The following is an 18970-nucleotide window of genomic DNA, read 5'->3' as shown; positions in this document are numbered from 1 at the left end:
CAGCGTGAGGCAGTACCACAGTACATATACTGTAAGTCCAAGGTTTTATCAGAGGGAGTCCGTTTAATACTCTGAAGGGGTTACTGAGACTCACTGGTTTTGACCCCCTGCGGGTTTTACATCTTGACCATGCAGTTACCACCAACGTGTACCTACTGCTCAGGATGAGAACCCTACTTGTGACGACCCCTGTATACTGGCCCCTGGAGGGATCCATCCTTATCTGGCCCTGACCGATTATGTAGCCCAGGAAGGAGACGGATGGCACGGGGAAGTCCCATTTCTCCGCCTTGACGTAAAGTCGATTCTCCAGCGATCGCTGTAGAACCTGCTGGACGTGGACGTGGACCCGGTGCTCCTCCACGGATCTCGGGAAGATCAGGATAGTCGTCGATGGATACAAACACGGAGCGGTTCAACACGTCGTCCCGGAGGACATCGTGGACCAGGGACTGGAAGGCAGCGGGGGCGTTGGTGAGTCCGAAGGGCATAACCAGGTACTCGAAGTGGCCCAAAGGTGTGTTGAACGCGGTCTTCCACTCGTATCCCTCCCGGATGCGGACCAAATGGTATTGCTCAGATCAAGCTTGGTGAAGACCACGGCTCCGTGGAGGGGGACGAAGGCGGAAGTAATGAGGGGCAAGGGATACTTGTTCTTCACAGTGATATTGTTCAATCCCCGGTGGTCGATGCAGGGACGAAGTGAGCCATCCTTCTTCCCCACAAAGAAGAACCCCGCTCCTACCGGTGAAGAGGATGGGCGGATGATCCCAGCGGTGAGGGATTCCCCGATGTACTCCTCCATAGACTCACGCTCAGGCCAAGAAAGATGGAACAGGCGACTCCCAGGGAGAGGAGCCCCGGAAAGGAGGTCAACGGCGCCGTCATAAGGACGGTGGGGGGGCAAGGACAAAGCGTGGGATTTGCTGAACACCTCCCCAAGGTCGTGGTACTCCTCCGGAACGGAGGACAGGTTAGGAGGTGCGGCGGCAGACACGAGCTCCGGCGCCCGAGGTGACTGGGCGGACCGCAAACACTGGGACAGACAGTGTGTACTCCAGGACATTACTCGACCTGTTCCCCAATCGATTTGGGGGTTGTGTGTCTTAAACCAGGGGTAACCCAGAACGACCGGGGAGAAGGGGCTGGTAATCACCAGAAGAGAGATGGACTCGTGGTGATTCCCCGAAACGAGCAGGTTGACCGGAACGGTACGGCTCTCCACCAGCGTGAGTGTCCTCCCGTCTAACGCCTGGGTCTCGATTGGGGGGTCAAGAGGAACAGTGTCGATCTTCAATCGAAGGACCAACTCCCGATCAATAAAACTCTCAACAGCCCCGGAGTCCAGGAGGATAGAGAGCGGGAGGGTTTGGTCCTGCCACAGGAGGACAGCTTCCAGGAGGGGACGGGAGACCGAGGGGTTATGGGAACGGCTCGCCAGGATCCCTCGGGTTACTGGCAAGCCCGTTCTTTTCCCGAGAGAGAGAGGCAGCCTGACCGGAGATGGCCCAAAAGACCACAGTAGAGGCAGGCACTGGAGCGCATACGGCGTTCCTTCTCCTTGGAGGAAAGATGCGTGCGTCCGATCTGCATTGGCTCGGGAGAGAGTCCCCGCTCGCAGTGGTCATACAGCGCGGTTCGGTCCTGGACACGCCCAGACTCCTGTTACATCAGCTTTCGTCATGATCTCTATAGTATCGCTGATAAACATAACCCAAGTTCGCGGGATAACAGTTCGATAAGCAACACAACACACTCAAACATGGGCTAGCAAAAAATAGCCCGTTATCCTCCTTCCTCTTGCTGTTGTTCAGTTTCAGCTGCTCTGTGCGTTCACGGTGCTCGCGGTGCCCAAGGTCACGGTGCCGGGCCGCGGGGTGCCGGGGCCCGGGCACGGTGGGAGACGTGGCGGCCGGGAGAGACCGGCCCGCAGTCACGGTGAATGAATGTTCAATCCAACCATTTCTTCCTCAACTCTTCTTTCTTGGCCAAGAATCTCTCCCTCTCCCTCTCCCTCCCTCTCCCTCTCCCTCCCTCTCCCTCTCTCTCTCTCCCTCTCTCCCTCTCTCCCTCTCTCTCTCTCTCTCTCTCTCTCTCTCTGAGTGTGAGTGGTGTAAAGTTATGTTATTATAAATAAACAACTTTGGATATTTCTAAGTAGGTGTCTTTATTTTTACCAGCCTTCATGGTTCTCCCGTTACACTTGTTCTGTCGTTCTCAAATCTAGCTCCATCTGATCTAGTAATCAACACTGCCACCTAGTGGTCATAAGATATAACATATATACAGAACATACATATCATTACAAGTGGGTTGTTAGTTCATTGAATTTTTTTATTGGGGGGGAGGATCAGGGTAAGGTCAGGGGGGCGTTTTGCTCGAAAAAGGTTGAGAACCACTGGTCTACAGTGTCTGTAGAAAAATAATAAGGGCGGTCTCAGTGGGGTCGAAATCCTGGTTGGAAGGTGTCAGATCAAGCAGTTTATGCAAGGAAGTGATTAAGTTGCTGGAGGACAACTTTCTCAATGGTTTTACTTATGAAGGGTAGATTGGATATTGGTCTGTAGTCAGTGCTTAATTTGTAAAGTGGGAGGTCCCGGAACGCAAAGGGGGGGTGGATCCGGCGACTCAGTACGGGGGTTAGAGTTTATGGGACAGAAAAAAACACTGCCTACTTGGGTTGTGCGTGTACGGAAGAGGATTAGGGCCACACATGTAATTCTGAGATTAAAGTCAGAATTCTGAGATTAATGTCAGAATTCTGAGATTAATGTCAGAATTCTGACTTTAATCTCAGAATTCTGAGAAAAAAGTCAGAATTCTGACATTAATCTCAGAATTCTGACATTAATCTCAGAATTCTGAGATAAAAAGTCAGAATTCTGACATTAATCTCAGAATTCAGAGAAAAAAAATCAGAATTCTGACTTTAATCTCAGAATTCTGAGATTAAAGTCAGAATTCTGACATTAATCTCAGAATTCTGAGAAAAAAGTCAGAATTCTGACTTTAATCTCAGAATTCTGAGAAAAAAGTCAGAATTCTGACTTTTCTGACTATGGAAAGCCAAGAAGGCCACAATCCGGCCCTAGAATGGCGCGGTAAAAGTGCAAGAATTCCGTACGGAATCCGTACGGAACTAATAGCCGCGGCTATTAGTCATATTGAGATGGCAGTGTGCGAAATACCCGTTAATATTCGGGGATGCCCTCATCCCCAGATTGTTCTCGATATGCAGTAGCCAGCTAGGCCATAACATTACAATATTTCATGGATGCAAGCAAGCCAAGACAATCAATCTATATCTATAGCCTACATGACAACACACACACACACACACACACACACACACACACACACACACACACACACACACACACACACACACAGACACACACACGCACACACGTTAAACACACTGGTAAAGCAATAGGAGCCTGCATTGGCTAAAGTTGTTGGGATGCACGTTATTTTATAACAGGGTGGGGCAAAGTTGTGCATTACAATGCAAACACGACAATAATTGGCACCGTTCTTGCGCACTCAGAAGAACATGAACTGAATAAATGCCAGGTAAATAGCATATTGGAGACGGGCACACAATCAGTGCATTTGCAAATGAGAGCCTGCAGTATGACCGATCTTGTGACATTATTTAACCATCCATCTACAGCTAATACGATCAGACAGATACATCATTGATCACATATAAGCCCACAACAAGCCCAACATCACCACGGCAGGTGCGCTCTCTCTCGCACATTCACACAATCACTCCAACTTCTCCAACTCCAAGGCAAAGCTGTTTCACTAAGACCACAAACAACCACAACTAACCAGCCTACATATCCACAACAATGCACAACAATCAGTTCTATACATTGCGTCTATCTTCTGTTTGGCGCACATGGCTAATTTGCATACTTGCACAGGACTGTCAGCTCCGCTTGTCAAAAAAATAGAACGTATTTGTGAATAAATGCTTTGAATTCTGAATACTGGACTTGGTGAGCTTTGTGAGTTGGCTATGGGACGTGCACTTTTACCGCGCCATTCTAGGGCCGGATTGTGGCCTTCTTGGCTTTCCATAGGTTTCCTCCTACTGCATAAAGCAAAGTGTCTCTCCCACGGAGGTTGGTCCTTACAGATACCCGTAGTTCTGACTTTAAAGTCAGAATTCTGACTTTTTTCTCAGAATTCTGAGATTAAAGTCAGAACATGACCACGCACGTGGTCATGCATGGGGGCCTGATGCCCACGCACGTGGTCATGCATGGGGGCCTGATGCCCACGCATGTGGTCATGCATGGGGGCCTGATGCCCACGCACGTGGTCATGCATGGTAACGTTTTTCCCTCTCTGCTTGCTCCTCAGATGCGGCAAATTTCGAAAGTGTCGGGCGTGGTTTGTTGGCCCGCAGCTTTTCAGTGCGTCAACAGATCTCCGACTCTTTCAAATGACGTTAAATCTTAAACAACATGAAATTCTTGGGATTTGTTCTGTAAATTAATAAATGCTTATTATTACTTTATTTTTAACATTTTTTTATTTTTTATTTTTTTCATGAGAGGTACCGGATCTGCCCAAATATGTACCGGAATACAGGGAGGCTCAAACCAACCACTGTCTGTAGTTGTTAGTAATAGAGGCATCTATGCTCTGCTTCTGTGAAAGGGGTTTAATAACTGCAGTTTTCCAGGCTTTTGGGAAATTGCCTGACTGGAGAGAGTTGTTAACTATTTTGCAATATGTCTATAAAGCCTTGATGCATTGGGGTAGGTCTGTCACGAACGCGCTAAGCAAGAGGCAGATGGCCTGCAAACTGCCTAATCCCACTGCTCATGCATGTCATACTGTCCCCTCCTTCTCTTCCCTCTCTGTTCTTCTGTGAGTTACAACTCTCCTCTGCTCTTCAACATACTGTCCCCTTCCTCTCTTCCCTCTCTGTTCTTCTGTGAGTTACAACTCTCCTGTGCTCTTCAACATACTGCCCCCTCCCTCTCTTCCCTCTCTGTTCTTCTGTGAGTTACAACTCTCCTCTTCTCTTCAACATACTGTCCCCTCCTTCTCTTCCCTCTCTGTTCTTCTGTGGGTTACAACTCTCCTGTGCTCTTCAACATACTGTCCCCTTCCTCTCTTTCCTCTCTGTTCTTCTGTGAGTTACAACTCTCCTCTTCTCTTCAACATACTGCCCCCTCCCTCTCTTCCCTCTCTGTTCTTCTGTGGGTTACAACTCTCCTGTGCTCTTCAACATACTGCCCCCTCCCTCTCTTTCTGCTGGTGAACCGTGGGACCTGCCTCTGGTTCTTCCAGCTCCTCAGCTCAGCATTGACCTCTCCTCCTCTTCGTTGATTCTCAGCAAGGCAAACGACGCCCCTTGTATGTGGTCGTCGGGGCTTTATCACCAAGACATGTGAGTGGCACATGCATGAAATGTGTGGATGCAAAAGATAGAGATGGTTCCGATCTGGACATTGTTCAGTTAAACGATGATCCGCAACGCACCCCAGCTAGGTGTCTTTCATTGGGCTTATCTGGACAAAGGGTGGCGTTGTTTGAAGACCAGTTTATTAAGGGAGAGATTGAGGACAAAGACACACGGTGCTCCATGTCACCGTGCAGGAGATCTCTACCCGAGTGTGTGTGGTCAAAGCTGGTTTAACATGTGCACATTTATTGTTCAATGTGCAACAGTGGTGCAGCCTCACCCAGCCCATTGTCCCATCAGTCTGACTCGGGCCGGGTGAGGCTGTTTCAACCAGCCATCATCCACTCACCATACTAAAACAGTGGAAAACAATCTTGAATAATATATATAAACATTATCAATTTGCTATTTTATACCAATCCGTCAACTGCTTACGATTCCTATTTGTTAGCATTTTCCACATAAACGCTTTCATCCAATTTTCTTTTGAAAGCTTGTTTTCTAGAGCACAATGTTGGCTAGTTATATTTCCTCTGTACATGCAATGATTAGTGAAAAAATGTAAGTAATTTGTACTTGTATTATGCGTACTACAGTTACCCTTACAAAGACGGAACTGATGCACACAATATATTTGACAGTATAAAAATGTGTTAAAGGCACCCAGTGCAACTTTATGTAAACATTCAATGAAAAATAAACATTCAATTTCTCTTTTTTACACGTAGTAAGTTTCAATAACTCCATACCATTACATATCGACATTCAAGGAGCAAAGATGAGACGTCGTTGTGTGGTGAGAACTGATAGAAAATCGTAAACAACAACAATCGCCGGTGGGGAGAAGCCATCTTTCCATTGACTGGAAGCCTGCTTTATTTATTGTAGGTTACAAAAAATAAAGAAAATGGCGGCATTGTTGTTGTTATCGATTTTGTATCAGTTCTCACCACACAACCGACGTCTCATCTTTGCTGCTTAAATGTCGGTATGTAATGGTATGGAGTTATTGAAACTTACTACGTGTAAAAAAGACTAGAAATTTAATGTTTATTTTTAAGCCTCGAAAGTTGCACTGGGTGCCTTTAATAAGATAAATCAAAATAATGTGATGATACATAATGGAAGATACTACGAAAACACAAATCCTTGTGGCCATTTAATGACCTTCTTTTTCCCCCCTTCTAAGGCTTTGGGGGGTCTCAAGGGTCAATCCGGGGGGCTCGGCCCCTCCGTGTGTCGACGACCGACGTGTTCCTTTGCGTTGCGTTCTTTTTCTTCAGATTAGTTTTCTGCCGTTTGGCTTTGGGAGTTGAACCTTCCTTGGCTCGGTGCTGGCAGGTCGAGGAGCAGCGAGCGGGGCTGGGCGCTGGCTGCTGGCTGCTGATGGTCCTCTTCATCTCTTTGGATTGGCTATTGCTTCCAAGACGGCCATCTTTAAGGGTTGTTTTTTTCTGTCATTTATATTCCTATCAAGTATTTGGAATTTCTGTTGTCATAATTCTCTGTCTAATAGTTGTGATTGTCTGGTTGAAGGGGGTTCAGAGGGCCAAACTTTAAGAGCCACGGTTTGCTGCTGCTATAAGAAGCTTCCAAACGGTATATAATTCAATATGGCTCTCGGGTATATAGTTCAATATGGCTCTCGGGTATATAATTCAATATGGCTCTCGGGTATATAGTTCAATATGGCTCTCGGAGAGAGATCTCCTGTATGGCAACATGGAGCACCATTGTCACGTATCATTGTCTGCAACCTTACAATAAACCGGTCTTCTGACATCACCACCCTGTGTCCAATGGCTGAAGAAGCCCAAGAAAAGGTTGGGTGTGGGTTGTGGATCATCAACTAACTTGTCAAGCATGTGCCACTCTCATATCTTAAAAACAACCGTGCTGAGAATCAAAGAGGAGGGGAGGAGGCAGCTAGGCTGAGGAGCTGGACGAATCAGAGGCTTATCATGCGAATTACAGAAGGCATTCAAACCAAAAGAACAATTGTGACTGCTGAACCCATCTGTGCCAGCCTTACGGACGGACGCTCAATTAGGACAACTGTTCACGGACAGAAAGAGAGAGAGGGTCATCCTGTTGAAGAGCACTGGAGAGTTGGAACTCACAGAAGAATAGAGAAGAAGGAGAACGTAAGCATTGGAGATGCTGTCGTCCCTGAAGATGCTGTTCTCCTTGATGATCACCCTCCTCATCTGCGGAACTGTGTTTACTACCCTCAGCTCGTATGTCTTCAATAACAGGTCACACACACACACACACACACACACACACACACACACACACACACACACACACACACACACACACACACACACACACACACACACACATCCACACACATCCACGCACACACATTTTCCCCCAAGAACACTAACATTTGAGTAGAGTTTAACGGTTCTATTAAATTGATTGCAAGACATCCACAAGAAGTCACAAGATTCTTTTCAAGAATCTGTATTATGGGAAACTTTATGTATTTTAACACAAACAACATGAATGAGCAGTGAGGGAGGCAGTTACAGGTCATCTACTATCTTTCTTGGCATTATATCATCCATCTGATTGACATAATGTGGAAACAATAGGTGGACTTAATCAGAGATTCGTCTTTGGACAAAACTTTTTTTCTTCTAAGTGTGTTTCGATACACTTATACATCCACATTTTTTCTATTTAGTTTAAGACAGTGAAATACGAGACATGTATTCCAGCCAGCACCTCTGACCTGCGCAACATTTATTTTAGGCTATCTACAGTTTACAGGCAATGGATCAAAATGCAATGTATATTTTATCATGTACATGTATTAACTACAGATAGATTTATGAATGTACGTAGAATTTTACAGTTTAATGTGGTTATCTTGGGTTTTTCATGCAACCAGGTGAAACATGCCCCTCCTAGTTTAAGGGCTGTACCTTAACCGCAGCTAATTAACACGGCTACACATTTCAAAGGACTTGACTGACTTCTTCGAACAGATATGCAACTGATTGGCAAATTGTGGTTGTGGTGTGCTAATTCAAAAGTCATCCTAATTAGATGTGTGTGTGTGTTTATGTGTGTGTTTGCCGTCCAACCATGTTACTATAGAAAGCTCTGAAAAAGCTTTCCCGAACATAACTGTTTCACTCTATAGCGATGTGAAACCTGCACCTCCACCTCTTCCTTTACTTCCCGCTCCGAAAATCCCGCAGCGCCCTAAACGATGTAAAGGATGCAGGTGAGAGCCCACATTTTATAACAACCTCACCCGCTTTGCTCCCTCCCTTCGTATGTCTATCCACCATTTGGAAGAAGCATTTCATACACCTGTGATTGAAAGGCAAGATGTTTACCCGAACCAAACATGTAAGAGACCCTGTCATTTAAAAAGAGTCAATCAAAAACTCATATTCTCACAACGCATTTACTCACAAGCTACATCACATTCATTTACATGCATGGGAATTCAATGTAGGTCACTTTGGATTATATACAATTATTATTTTTTTATTAAATCAAATGTGACAAATATGAATCAATCTAATATTGGTGTCAGTGACACTTGTGGTACAGAATGGAAACCAGTTATAATATTTAATGCGTTCATGCCTACGTCTACTTTAAGTCTTTATTAAATGTTGTTTTTATTGCAGTTTATTCAGATATTTGCTGTGTTTTGTTCATAGGGAATCACCGATTGAGAAAGTGATGGCACGTTTTTCTCAGACATGGAAAATGCAGCAAGAAAACTCTACAATGTTCAGGTACTAAAAACGATTGTGATACACACACCTGCAACACAATTGCATGCAAGGTCTTTGGAGTCCGATAGAGATATCTGGTTTCTAATATGATTCAGGGCATTAAGGATTATTACATTTAGTAGATAGTATACTATAAATCTAGCCCTACAGGAAGTGACGTAATAAGGAGAAATAGGGGTCAAGGACACTTGGAGTCTTTTTTATATGAAATAGGGCCTCGATATGCATTATTCAATTTGCGGCCTCTAGCCCAACAGACAGGAAGTGATTCACAAAGTATGATCAAATGCGCCATTGAAACACTTTGGAAATAAAAGGCATTGCACGCAATGAATCTAAAGTCATTGGAAAGAGGAACTTGGCCATAAGACCTATGAACCAGGGGGCACAGTGGGATCGTCTGTGAAAGACCTATGAACCAGGGGGCACAGTGGGATCGTCTGTGAAAGTCCTATGAACCAGGGGGCACAGTGGGATCGTCGGTGAAAGACCTATGAACCAGGGGGCACAGTGGGATCGTCTGTGAAAGTCTTGAAAGGGCACAATAAGTGCCGTGATCTCCAACCTAAAAGTAAATAAAACGTCATTCGTTTTAAGTTCCCCATTTCCAGTGGGATGAAGATAGAAACTTGTGCCTTAAGGCGTGTGGAGACAAAAGACCTGTCTTTACACGCCTTTTTTCATGTTTGTGGTCAAAAAGTCAATAGGGGCCTGAGCCACGCCCCTTTTGACAGTGTGTTTGAGATCTGAGAAAGTTCCTGTGCATTGCGCTGATAACTTTTTTTTATGAGATAACGGTCTGATTTATGAGAGATAGATGAGCAACCTTTGTTACAGTCCACTGGGTAGGCTGGTAGACTGATCTACCCAGCACACATCTAGGGGGACACGCCCACTTGTGATGTCAGAAGAGGCGGATTTTAAAAACGCCTTGTAATGGCTAATCACAGTTCTGTTGCCAATAGTGAGGGAACCACCCAGAAAGTTCCCCTCTGCGAATGTAAAATACTTAAAGAGAACATGAGGATATCTGTAGTGGGTTCCATTGCTTTCTATTGTCAGGGTCTGAAAGCGAAATAAAAAATTTACTTTGCCATCAATTGATTAGAGCCGCTGCTCCTTTACTTAGAAAGGAGTCAGCTGAGGTGGTTCGGGCATCTGGCAAGGATGCCCACTGGGCGCCTCCCTTGGGAGGTGTTTCAGGCACGTCCAGTGGGGAGGAGACCTCGGGGAAGACCCAGGACTAGGTGGAGAGATTATATCTCAACACTGGCCTGGGAACGCCTTGGGATCCCCCCGTCAGAGCTGGTCAATGTGGCCCGGGAAAGGGAAGTCTGGGGCCCCCTGCTTGAGCTGCTCCCCCCGCGACCCGATCCCGGATAAGCGGATGACGATGAGGATCAGGAGGAATTGATTAAATTAAAGGTCTACTACTTTAATTTAATCAAATTAAAATAAAGGTCATGCTATTTTATAGATGCTTTAATATAGATATTGGTGGGCCCCTAACACAGTATTTGAAGATGTTCCCGAAATTCAGCCGTGGTGCAGAATTACAGCCACTACGAGCAAGTCGCACATTGAGCTTTCCCCAAATGCGCCGTTTCCTGGAGCTCCATATCTAAATAATATCATATAATACATAGATATCATTATCATATAATATATATTATCATGGCCAAAAGCTGTGTGCGCCTCCAGACGATATTAGGAATCTCAAACGATCGTGTCGGGTTCTCCGACGTCTCTGGTTCTTCCACGTCCTCATCAATCTGAAGTAGACTGAACCACGACATGGAGGAGAAAGGGATTGTTGCCCGCGGTTGTCTCCTGCCGGAGCCTCGCTGCCGAGGGATCACCGCCTCGGCAGCGGTCAGCGCTTAGGCAACACCGCCTCCTGCAGCGCCGAGGCGGTGGTCCCTCGGCAGCGGGAAGCGGGGCTCAAGCGGGAGACATTCGCCGCCAACAATCCCTTTCTCCTCCATGTCGTGGTTCATGTCCTTCAGGGAGTCAAAGCCAATGTTCCTTTCCCCCAATTCCTTCTCAGCCATGGCTGAGATAACCCCCACTACGAGTCTCGTTGTTGAAATACCGGAGACGAGAGTCCGACGTGTTATGCGCCATAACACCAAAAGCAGAACGGTTATCCAAATAACAAGGAAGTGTACACTTGCGTTACATTCCTGGAGCTCTATATCTAAATAATATCATATAATAGATATCACATAATACATATTATTACGGCCAAAAGCTGTGTGCGCCTCCAGACGATATAATGAATCTCAAACGACTGCGTCGGGTTCTCCGACGTCTCTGGTTCTTCCACTTTCACATCAGTCTGAAGTAGACTGAACCGCGCGCTGCCTGCTGCCCGCTGCCGGCTAGCGGCCGCGCGGCGCCGGCTGCAGGGCGCTGGTGCTTTGTGGTGGTGGCGCCTCGCGGCAGTGGGCAACGGGCAGCGGGGCTCAACACGGGCTGAGATAACCCCAACTACAGCCTTGTTGTTGAAATACCAGAGACGTCAAAGAACCGACGTGTTATGAGCCATAACACCAACAGCAGAATGGTTATCCAAATAACAAGGAAGTGTTCAACACTTGCCTTACAGTGTGTGTAATCACACACACGCGCACACACACACACACACACTCACACACACACACACACACACACACACACACACACACACACACATACACACACACATACACACAGGTCATACTCAGAAAATTTTAACATCGTGCAAAAGTTCATTTATTTCAGTAATTCAACTTAAAAGGTCATACTAATACATTATGAAGACTCATTACATGCAAAGTGAGATATTCCAAGCCTTTATTTGTTATAATTTTGAAGATTATGGTTGACAGCTTATGAAAACCCAAAATTCTAAATCTCAGAAAATTAGAATATTACATGAAATCAATAAAAAAAGGATTTTAAATAAAGAAATGTTGGCCCTGTGAAAAGTATAATCATGCATATGTACTCAGTACTTGGTTTGGGCCACTTTTTGCATGAACTATTGCCTTAATGCGGCGTGGCATGGATGCTATCAGCCTGTGGCCCTGCTCAGGTGTTAGATGACCAGGATGCTTCAATAGCGGCCTTCAGCTCTTTGGCATTGTTCAGTCTCATGTCTTTCATCTTTCTCTTGGCAATGCCCCATAGATTCTCTCTGGGGTTCAGGTCAGGCGAGTTTGCTGGCCAATCAAGGAAAGTAATCCTATGGTCATTGAACCAGGTTTTTGTAGTTTTGGCAGTGTGGGCAGGTGCCAAGTCCTGCTGGAAAATGAAGTCAGCATCCCCATAAAGATGGTCCGCTGAGGAAAGCATGAAGTGCTCTAAAATGTCCTGGTAGACGGCTGCGTTGACTCTGGTCTTAATAAAGCACAGTGGACCAACACCAGCAGATGACATGCCTCCCCAAACCAACACAGACTGTGGAAACTTCACACTGGACTTCAAGCATCTTGCATTCTGTGCCTCTCCAATCTTTCTCCAGACTCTGGGACCTTGGTTTCCAAATGAGATGCAAAATTGGCTCTCATCCGAAAAGAGGACTTTGGACCAATGAGCAACAGACCAGTTCTTTTTTTTTTAAAAAAAAAGCGTAAGACGCTTCTGACGTTGTTTTTTGTTCAGGAGTGGCTTGACAAGAGGAATACGACATTTAAAGCCCATTTCACAGATTTGTCTGTGTGTGTTGGCTCTTGATGCACTCACCCCAGCCTCAGTCCAGTCCTTGTGAAGCTCTCCAACACTTTTGAAAGGCCTTTTGCGCACAATCCTCTCCAGGCTGGGGTCATCCCTGCTGCTTCTTCACCCTTTTCTTCCACACTTTGCCCTTCCACTTAACTTTCTATTAATGTGCTTTGATACAGCACTTTGCGAACATCCAACTTCTTTTGCAAATACCTTCTGAGGCTTTCCCTCCTTGTGGAGGGTGTCAATGATGGTTTTCTGCATAAACTGTCAGGTCAGCAGTCTTCCCCATGATTGTGCATCCTACTGAAGCAGGCTGAGAGACCATTTAAAGGCTCAGGAACTCTTTTCAGGTGTTTTGGATTAATTAGCTGATTAGAATGTGACACTTTGAGCCTACAATATGGAACCTTTTCACAATATTCAAATTTTCTGAGATTTTGAATTCAGGGTTTTCATAAATTGTAAGTAATAATCTTCAAAATAATAAGAAATAAAGTCTTGGGCTATCTCACTTTGCATGTAATGAGTCTACATAATGTATTAGTTTGGCCTTTTAAGTTGAATTACTGAGATAAATTAACTTTTGCACGATATTCTAATTTTCTGAGTATGACCTGTATGTGGCGCTCGCACGGTCGTAGCTCACTGACGGGCCAAATTCTCTTGGCTGGCAGGCGGAGAAAGGGGAGGTGGCAGCTCCCCTTATGACGACATACGGAAATATTCCAAAACGGTGTGTCTGAGCTTCGTTTTTTCAAAGGCGGAGCAGAATGCCTAGTGCAGAATGCCTAGTGTTTTACACCCAACGAAATTTCTATCTACTGGTAGGCTAGGGGAACTCATATTAATGTACATTTGAATGGATGTGCCATGCTCTACTGTATATGGTGCAGCTCAATAATTTTTTCGATGTTTGTTTTCTTTTGGTTGCTCCTCAGAGATCTGCTGAGAAGCACGTGTCAGGGTTATACCAAGGCCGTCATGACACAGGAAAATACCCCGGTGGGATCCCAGATTGTGTACGACGGTGCAAAAGGAAACACAAGTGTGACGTCAGACATTTTTGACACCTTAGCAAAGGTAATTTCTTTGGGCATTTGTTGTTTATAGATACTGTCACTGTCAACTATACCCCTTATGGAATTGACCGTTCTTCCTATTTTTATATGAACCCTAAAGTGTGCTCTCTGAAATGAAAAAAAAGAACCTTTTTTTATATTAAATATTATCTTAAAGTGTGCACTATATAATCAAAGCCCTCCGGTTTGAACTGAAGACCTTGAGATCGGGAGACGGATGCTCTGACACGGAGCAAGGCCTCAGAGCTAGGCCTCCTTTACACAAACCTATTCGTCAAAACAACACAGAGTGCTCTTAACACATAGAAAACAGAGTCTAGACATTTCAGTTAGACAAAAATACAATGAATGCCTAGATATTCTTTCAGGGAATAGTTTTAGGGGAGGCCTGGAGTTGGAGTAGAGACCTCTTGATTTACAGTGAAATGCTCTGCTGCAGCTATATCCCCTTTACACTCCAGCCTACAGTGAAATGCTCTGCTGCAGCTATATCCCCTTTACACTCCAGCCTAGAGTGAAATGCTCTGCTGCAGCTATATCCCCTTTACACTCCAGCCTACAGTGAAATGCTCTGCTGCAGCTATATCCCCTTTACACTCCAGCCTACAGTGAAATGCTCTGCTGCAGCTATATCCCCTTTACACTCCAGCCTACAGTGAAATGCTCTGCTGCAGCTATATCCTCTTTACACTCCAGCCTACAGTGAAATGCTCTGCTGCAGCTATATCCCCTTTACACTCCAGCCTACAGTGAAATGCTCTGCTGCAGCTATATCCCCTTTACACTCCAGCCTACAGTGAAATGCTCTGCTGCAGCTATATCCTCTTTACACTCCAGCCTACAGTGAAATGCTCTGCTGCAGCTATATCCCCTTTACACTCCAGCCTACAGTGAAATGCTCTGCTGCAGCTATATCCCCTTTACACTCCAGCCTACAGTGAAATGCTCTGCTGCAGCTATATCCCCTTTACACTCCAGCCTACAGTGAAATGCTCTGCTGCAGCTATATCCCCTTTACACTCCAGCCTACAGTGAAATGCTCTGCTGCAGCTATATCCTCTTTACACTCCAGCCTACAGGGAAATGCTCTGCTGCAGCTATATCCCCTTTACACTCCAGCCTACAGGGAAATGCTCTGCTGCAGCTCTATCCCCTTTACACTCCAGCCTACAGTGAAATGCTCTGCTGCAGCTATATCCCCTTTACACTCCAGCCTACAGGGAAATGCTCTGCTGCAGCTATATCCCCTTTACACTCCAGCCTACAGTGAAATGCTCTGCTGCAGCTATATCCCCTTTACACTCCAGCCTACAGTGAAATGCTCTGCTGCAGCTATATCCCCTTTACACTCCAGCCTACAGTGAAATGCTCTGCTGCAGCTATATCCCCTTTACACTCCAGCCTACAGTGAAATGCTCTGCTGCAGCTATATCCCCTTTACACTCCAGCCTACAGTGAAATGCTCTGCTGCAGCTATATCCCCTTTACACTCCAGCCTACAGTGAAATGCTCTGCTGCAGCTATATCCCCTTTACACTCCAGCCTACAGTGCTCTAAACACAAATAATACAGAGCCGTCGGTTAGACTATCAGGTGAGATAGGTATAAAATTCAACCATCGACCATTAACCAACCATAAAGGTCAGCACATTATTTTTAGGGGGCACACAGAGTTGAACTTCGGCTGCAAATGTGCTTATTTCCCCTTTGCTCTTTTATTCACCTCCTTTTAAATCAGCTCATTAGCCTTTCAGGATCAGAGCCCTTGTATATCATTTATGGAATGATACTTCTGCCACATCTTTTTTGCCCTTTTTTCCCAATCTTTTCTCAAAATCTCACAGCAACGCTCCTTATTACTTTGAGGTCTCTCTACATTTCTCAGTTCCAAAGACACATTTCTCTGTTATGTTTCTTTTCAACATTGTCCTAAAAATTGTGTTGGTTAAAATGCTTACAGTATATTTGATTTAATAACTTAATCAAGTTACTAAAGTCAAGTTATTATTATTACATTTGAAAAGACACCAACACTTTTGAACAATGGGATATAATGCCAAAATGGAGACTATAAATCAAATCCAGCACATATTTCTAAACACTGTTGTTTTGTCTGTTGCCTGTTTGTGATTAGAAGAATCCGTTCTCGAGCAAACCCTGGGATACCTGCTCTGTTGTTGGCAATGGAGGGATTTTGTCCAACAGCACCTGTGGAGAGATGATAGATTCAGCCCAGTTCGTCATCAGGTAGATACTACCAGACTAACTCCTTCCACATTGTGAGGTTGTTATTGTACTGAATCCCTCAGAATGCAGTCTTCATGAAGCATTTTGAGCTTCAATCAAATACACATTTGAATTGCGAGTGATAGGAGTGTGTACTTTCTCCCCAATGCAGGTGTAACCTACCTCCTGTGGGGAGCAGCCACCTCAAGGATGTAGGCAAGAAGACAGGCCTTGTGACGGCCAATCCAAGCATCCTTAATCAGAAGTAATGGCAACTGCATGGTGTACTGCCAGTATGACTTTGACCCAGTGAGGACCTATGTATTTCCTTCTGTAACCACCCACCCTCTGCTTCTCAGATTCAGTGGTCTACTGGATCGCCGACGTCCCTTCGTCGATAGCATGAGTCACTACAAGGATGCTCTGATACTCCTGCCAGCGTTCACACTCTCCAAAAACATCCAGCCTTCCCTGAGGGTCGTCTACACCATCGAGGAGTCATTGAGCCCAATCAGGCCGGTGTTCCTCAACCCAGAGTACATTCGGAACCTGCACAGCTTCTGGAGCTCCAAGGGCCTGAAGAAGCGTCTGAGCTCTGGCTTCATGGTGGCCAGCCTGGCACTGGAACTTTGCACCAATGTACACCTATATGGGTTCTGGCCCTTTGACCAACACCCGCTATTACAGCAGCCCCTCAACAACCACTACTATGACAACGTACCGAGTAAGAAGAAGGTTCATGCAATGCCTGACGAGTTTGACCATTTGTTGAGGTTACACGAGCAGGGCGTACTCAAAATACACCTGGGGGAGTGTGTGTAGAGTCAATGTCTTGCCTCCATTATTCTCAAAGATGGCAATATGTGTTTTGAGTAAATTGATCCATAATTGATCCATTCTGTATCGATGCCACGCCACCACCATTTACAGTTAAATAATAGGGTGAACTGAGAAGGCACTGCACTGAACATGCACTGTTTTTACTGATGAAATCATGCAAAAAAAGCCTTTGTCTTTTGACATTATGCACAATACTGTTTTTAGACTACAAATGTATTTATCATTTTACTTGGATTGAGATTGTTCAGATTAATATTTGGAAAATTTGAAGTAATTTTTAGTGCCTTATGTATGCAATGATTGAATGAATTAACTGAATTGACGATGAGTACATCAACTAAGCCATTTTGCAAAATCAATATGAGTAGAAAAATATTAGAAGTAATGCATACATATTTTCAAAACACAAATATTTTATGTTTGTTAAAAAACAGCTTGATTTCCTGTATGAAACGACACATTTTGGTTTACATTATAATTGTGCTCATTTAGAAAAATTAGCACAATAATATTAGTGGTTAATCTTTAGCTGAAGCTAATGCCATATTACATAACCCGCATAGGCCAACATTGACTCATAACTTCGAACATTCACTTCCCCAGTGTCCCGATTTTAAAATGGTTGCCATGATGAATATTATATACATAGCCACTGATTAAACAAAGCAAAAAGTGAGATTTTTGGGTGATTTTTTTTTCCTCTATGGCATGGGATATTATGGTTGTACAAAGATAAATATATTCATATATCATAGGAAAGTCCAGACACATTCTGGCTATATTATTTATTTAAAATGTATTCTTATGTATATGGAATCAAACTGGGTTTTGGGTGAGTCAAAAACTGGTACTATGAGGTTATATACTTTGATTTGCCAACTTTGACATTGTGTTCGTGATTATGAATGACATTTTTCCATACATTTGGATAAAAAATTAAAAACTACAGAGTAAATTGCTTGTTCTGTTCCTCAAATTGCATGAAAAATGTCTTGATTGGCAGTCTCTAAAGCCAAACAGCAGACTTCTTTTCGCTGAACCTATGCTGCTACATTCAGTGTCAAACATCATGATGTACTACACATATTATTAAGTATTAATTCCTATTTTTTTAGGTAATACTAAATACTTATACTAGAAGGTACTCGCTTCACAAAAGCCTGTGTCCTGCGTCCCAGTAAGAGTGATACAATGGCATTGTCTTTGTCTGTGTTGATGATCAAATAAAACATGCAACCATGCTTTAAACAAAACCCGACCACTGACATAGTTAGTATTCACAGGCAACGCAATTGGGCATCATTAAAGTAACAGTTAATAATAGGCTAATATGCATTTAGGCCTTATGCTGATATTCCAAAAATGTATTGTTTATTTGCTTTGGACAAGGGCGTAACCACGCATTCTTTGGGGGGGTCGTGTCCCCCCCAATGTTGAGAAAATACTAACCTGTCCCCCCCAATATTCAGCAGGATAAAATGTAAAATATATGTTCTCTTTTTATGAACCCTGTCAATGGATCGGTCTCTTGTTATGCAGTGATGTTGCTAGGTACGCGTCCTGCGTCCCTGACGCATTAAAATCTGAAAGGACGCACTAAACTCACTATCCATGCGTCCCGGGGACGCATCTCATTTTCCCCATGAAAAACGATACATTGTGAACATTAAACAACTCGTGTTTAATCACAGTAACTGGCCAAAGAAACCTTCTTGTGAGCAGATCGGACAAGCGCTGTTTCAACCCTCTGCGCATCTACTTGTGACACACACACACACACACACACAAATGTGGCGCTCGCGTGGTAATAGCTCATTGGCGCCACCTAGTGATCATTATGTGCAAATGCACAGCCTCATTAAAATGACTTAGGGGTCATTTGACCCCTCTTGCGGCGCTAGGAGTAAGTAAAAATGGCCCGGCGT

General features: G+C 44.6%; 1 protein-coding gene across 1 annotated transcript; it reads left to right on the top strand.

The window, feature by feature from the left end:
• The first annotated feature begins 393 nt into the window (after nt 1-393).
• LOC130402666 (alpha-N-acetylneuraminide alpha-2,8-sialyltransferase-like) lies at nt 394-17027 on the top strand. Its single transcript, XM_056606968.1, has 8 exons — nt 394-474; nt 1815-1896; nt 5314-5413; nt 9115-9192; nt 13839-13980; nt 16114-16226; nt 16378-16470; nt 16565-17027. The coding sequence occupies exons 1-8, from the start codon at nt 394-396 to the stop codon at nt 17025-17027; spliced, it is 1152 nt and encodes a 383-aa protein (XP_056462943.1).
• Nucleotides 17028-18970: the final 1943 nt, after the last annotated feature.

Source organism: Gadus chalcogrammus, chromosome 2, assembly GCF_026213295.1.
Source record: "Gadus chalcogrammus isolate NIFS_2021 chromosome 2, NIFS_Gcha_1.0, whole genome shotgun sequence".
NCBI classification, from domain to species: Eukaryota; Metazoa; Chordata; class Actinopteri; order Gadiformes; family Gadidae; genus Gadus; species Gadus chalcogrammus.
The sequence above is the reverse complement of the archived record's forward strand: the minus strand, read 5'-3'. Positions and strand labels throughout refer to the sequence as shown.

What these genes read in the sequence shown, in the direction of transcription:
- LOC130402666 (XM_056606968.1), top strand. Translation starts at nt 394, where the DNA reads ATGGATACAAACACGGAGCGGTTCAACACGTCGTCCCGGAGGACATCG. An exon ending in TTTTTGACACCTTAGCAAAG is followed by an intron (nt 13,981 to 16,113) that starts GTAATTTCTTTG and finishes GTTTGTGATTAG; the next exon opens with AAGAATCCGTTCTCGAGCAA. An exon ending in CCAAGCATCCTTAATCAGAA is followed by an intron (nt 16,471 to 16,564) that starts GTAATGGCAACT and finishes TCTGCTTCTCAG; the next exon opens with ATTCAGTGGTCTACTGGATC.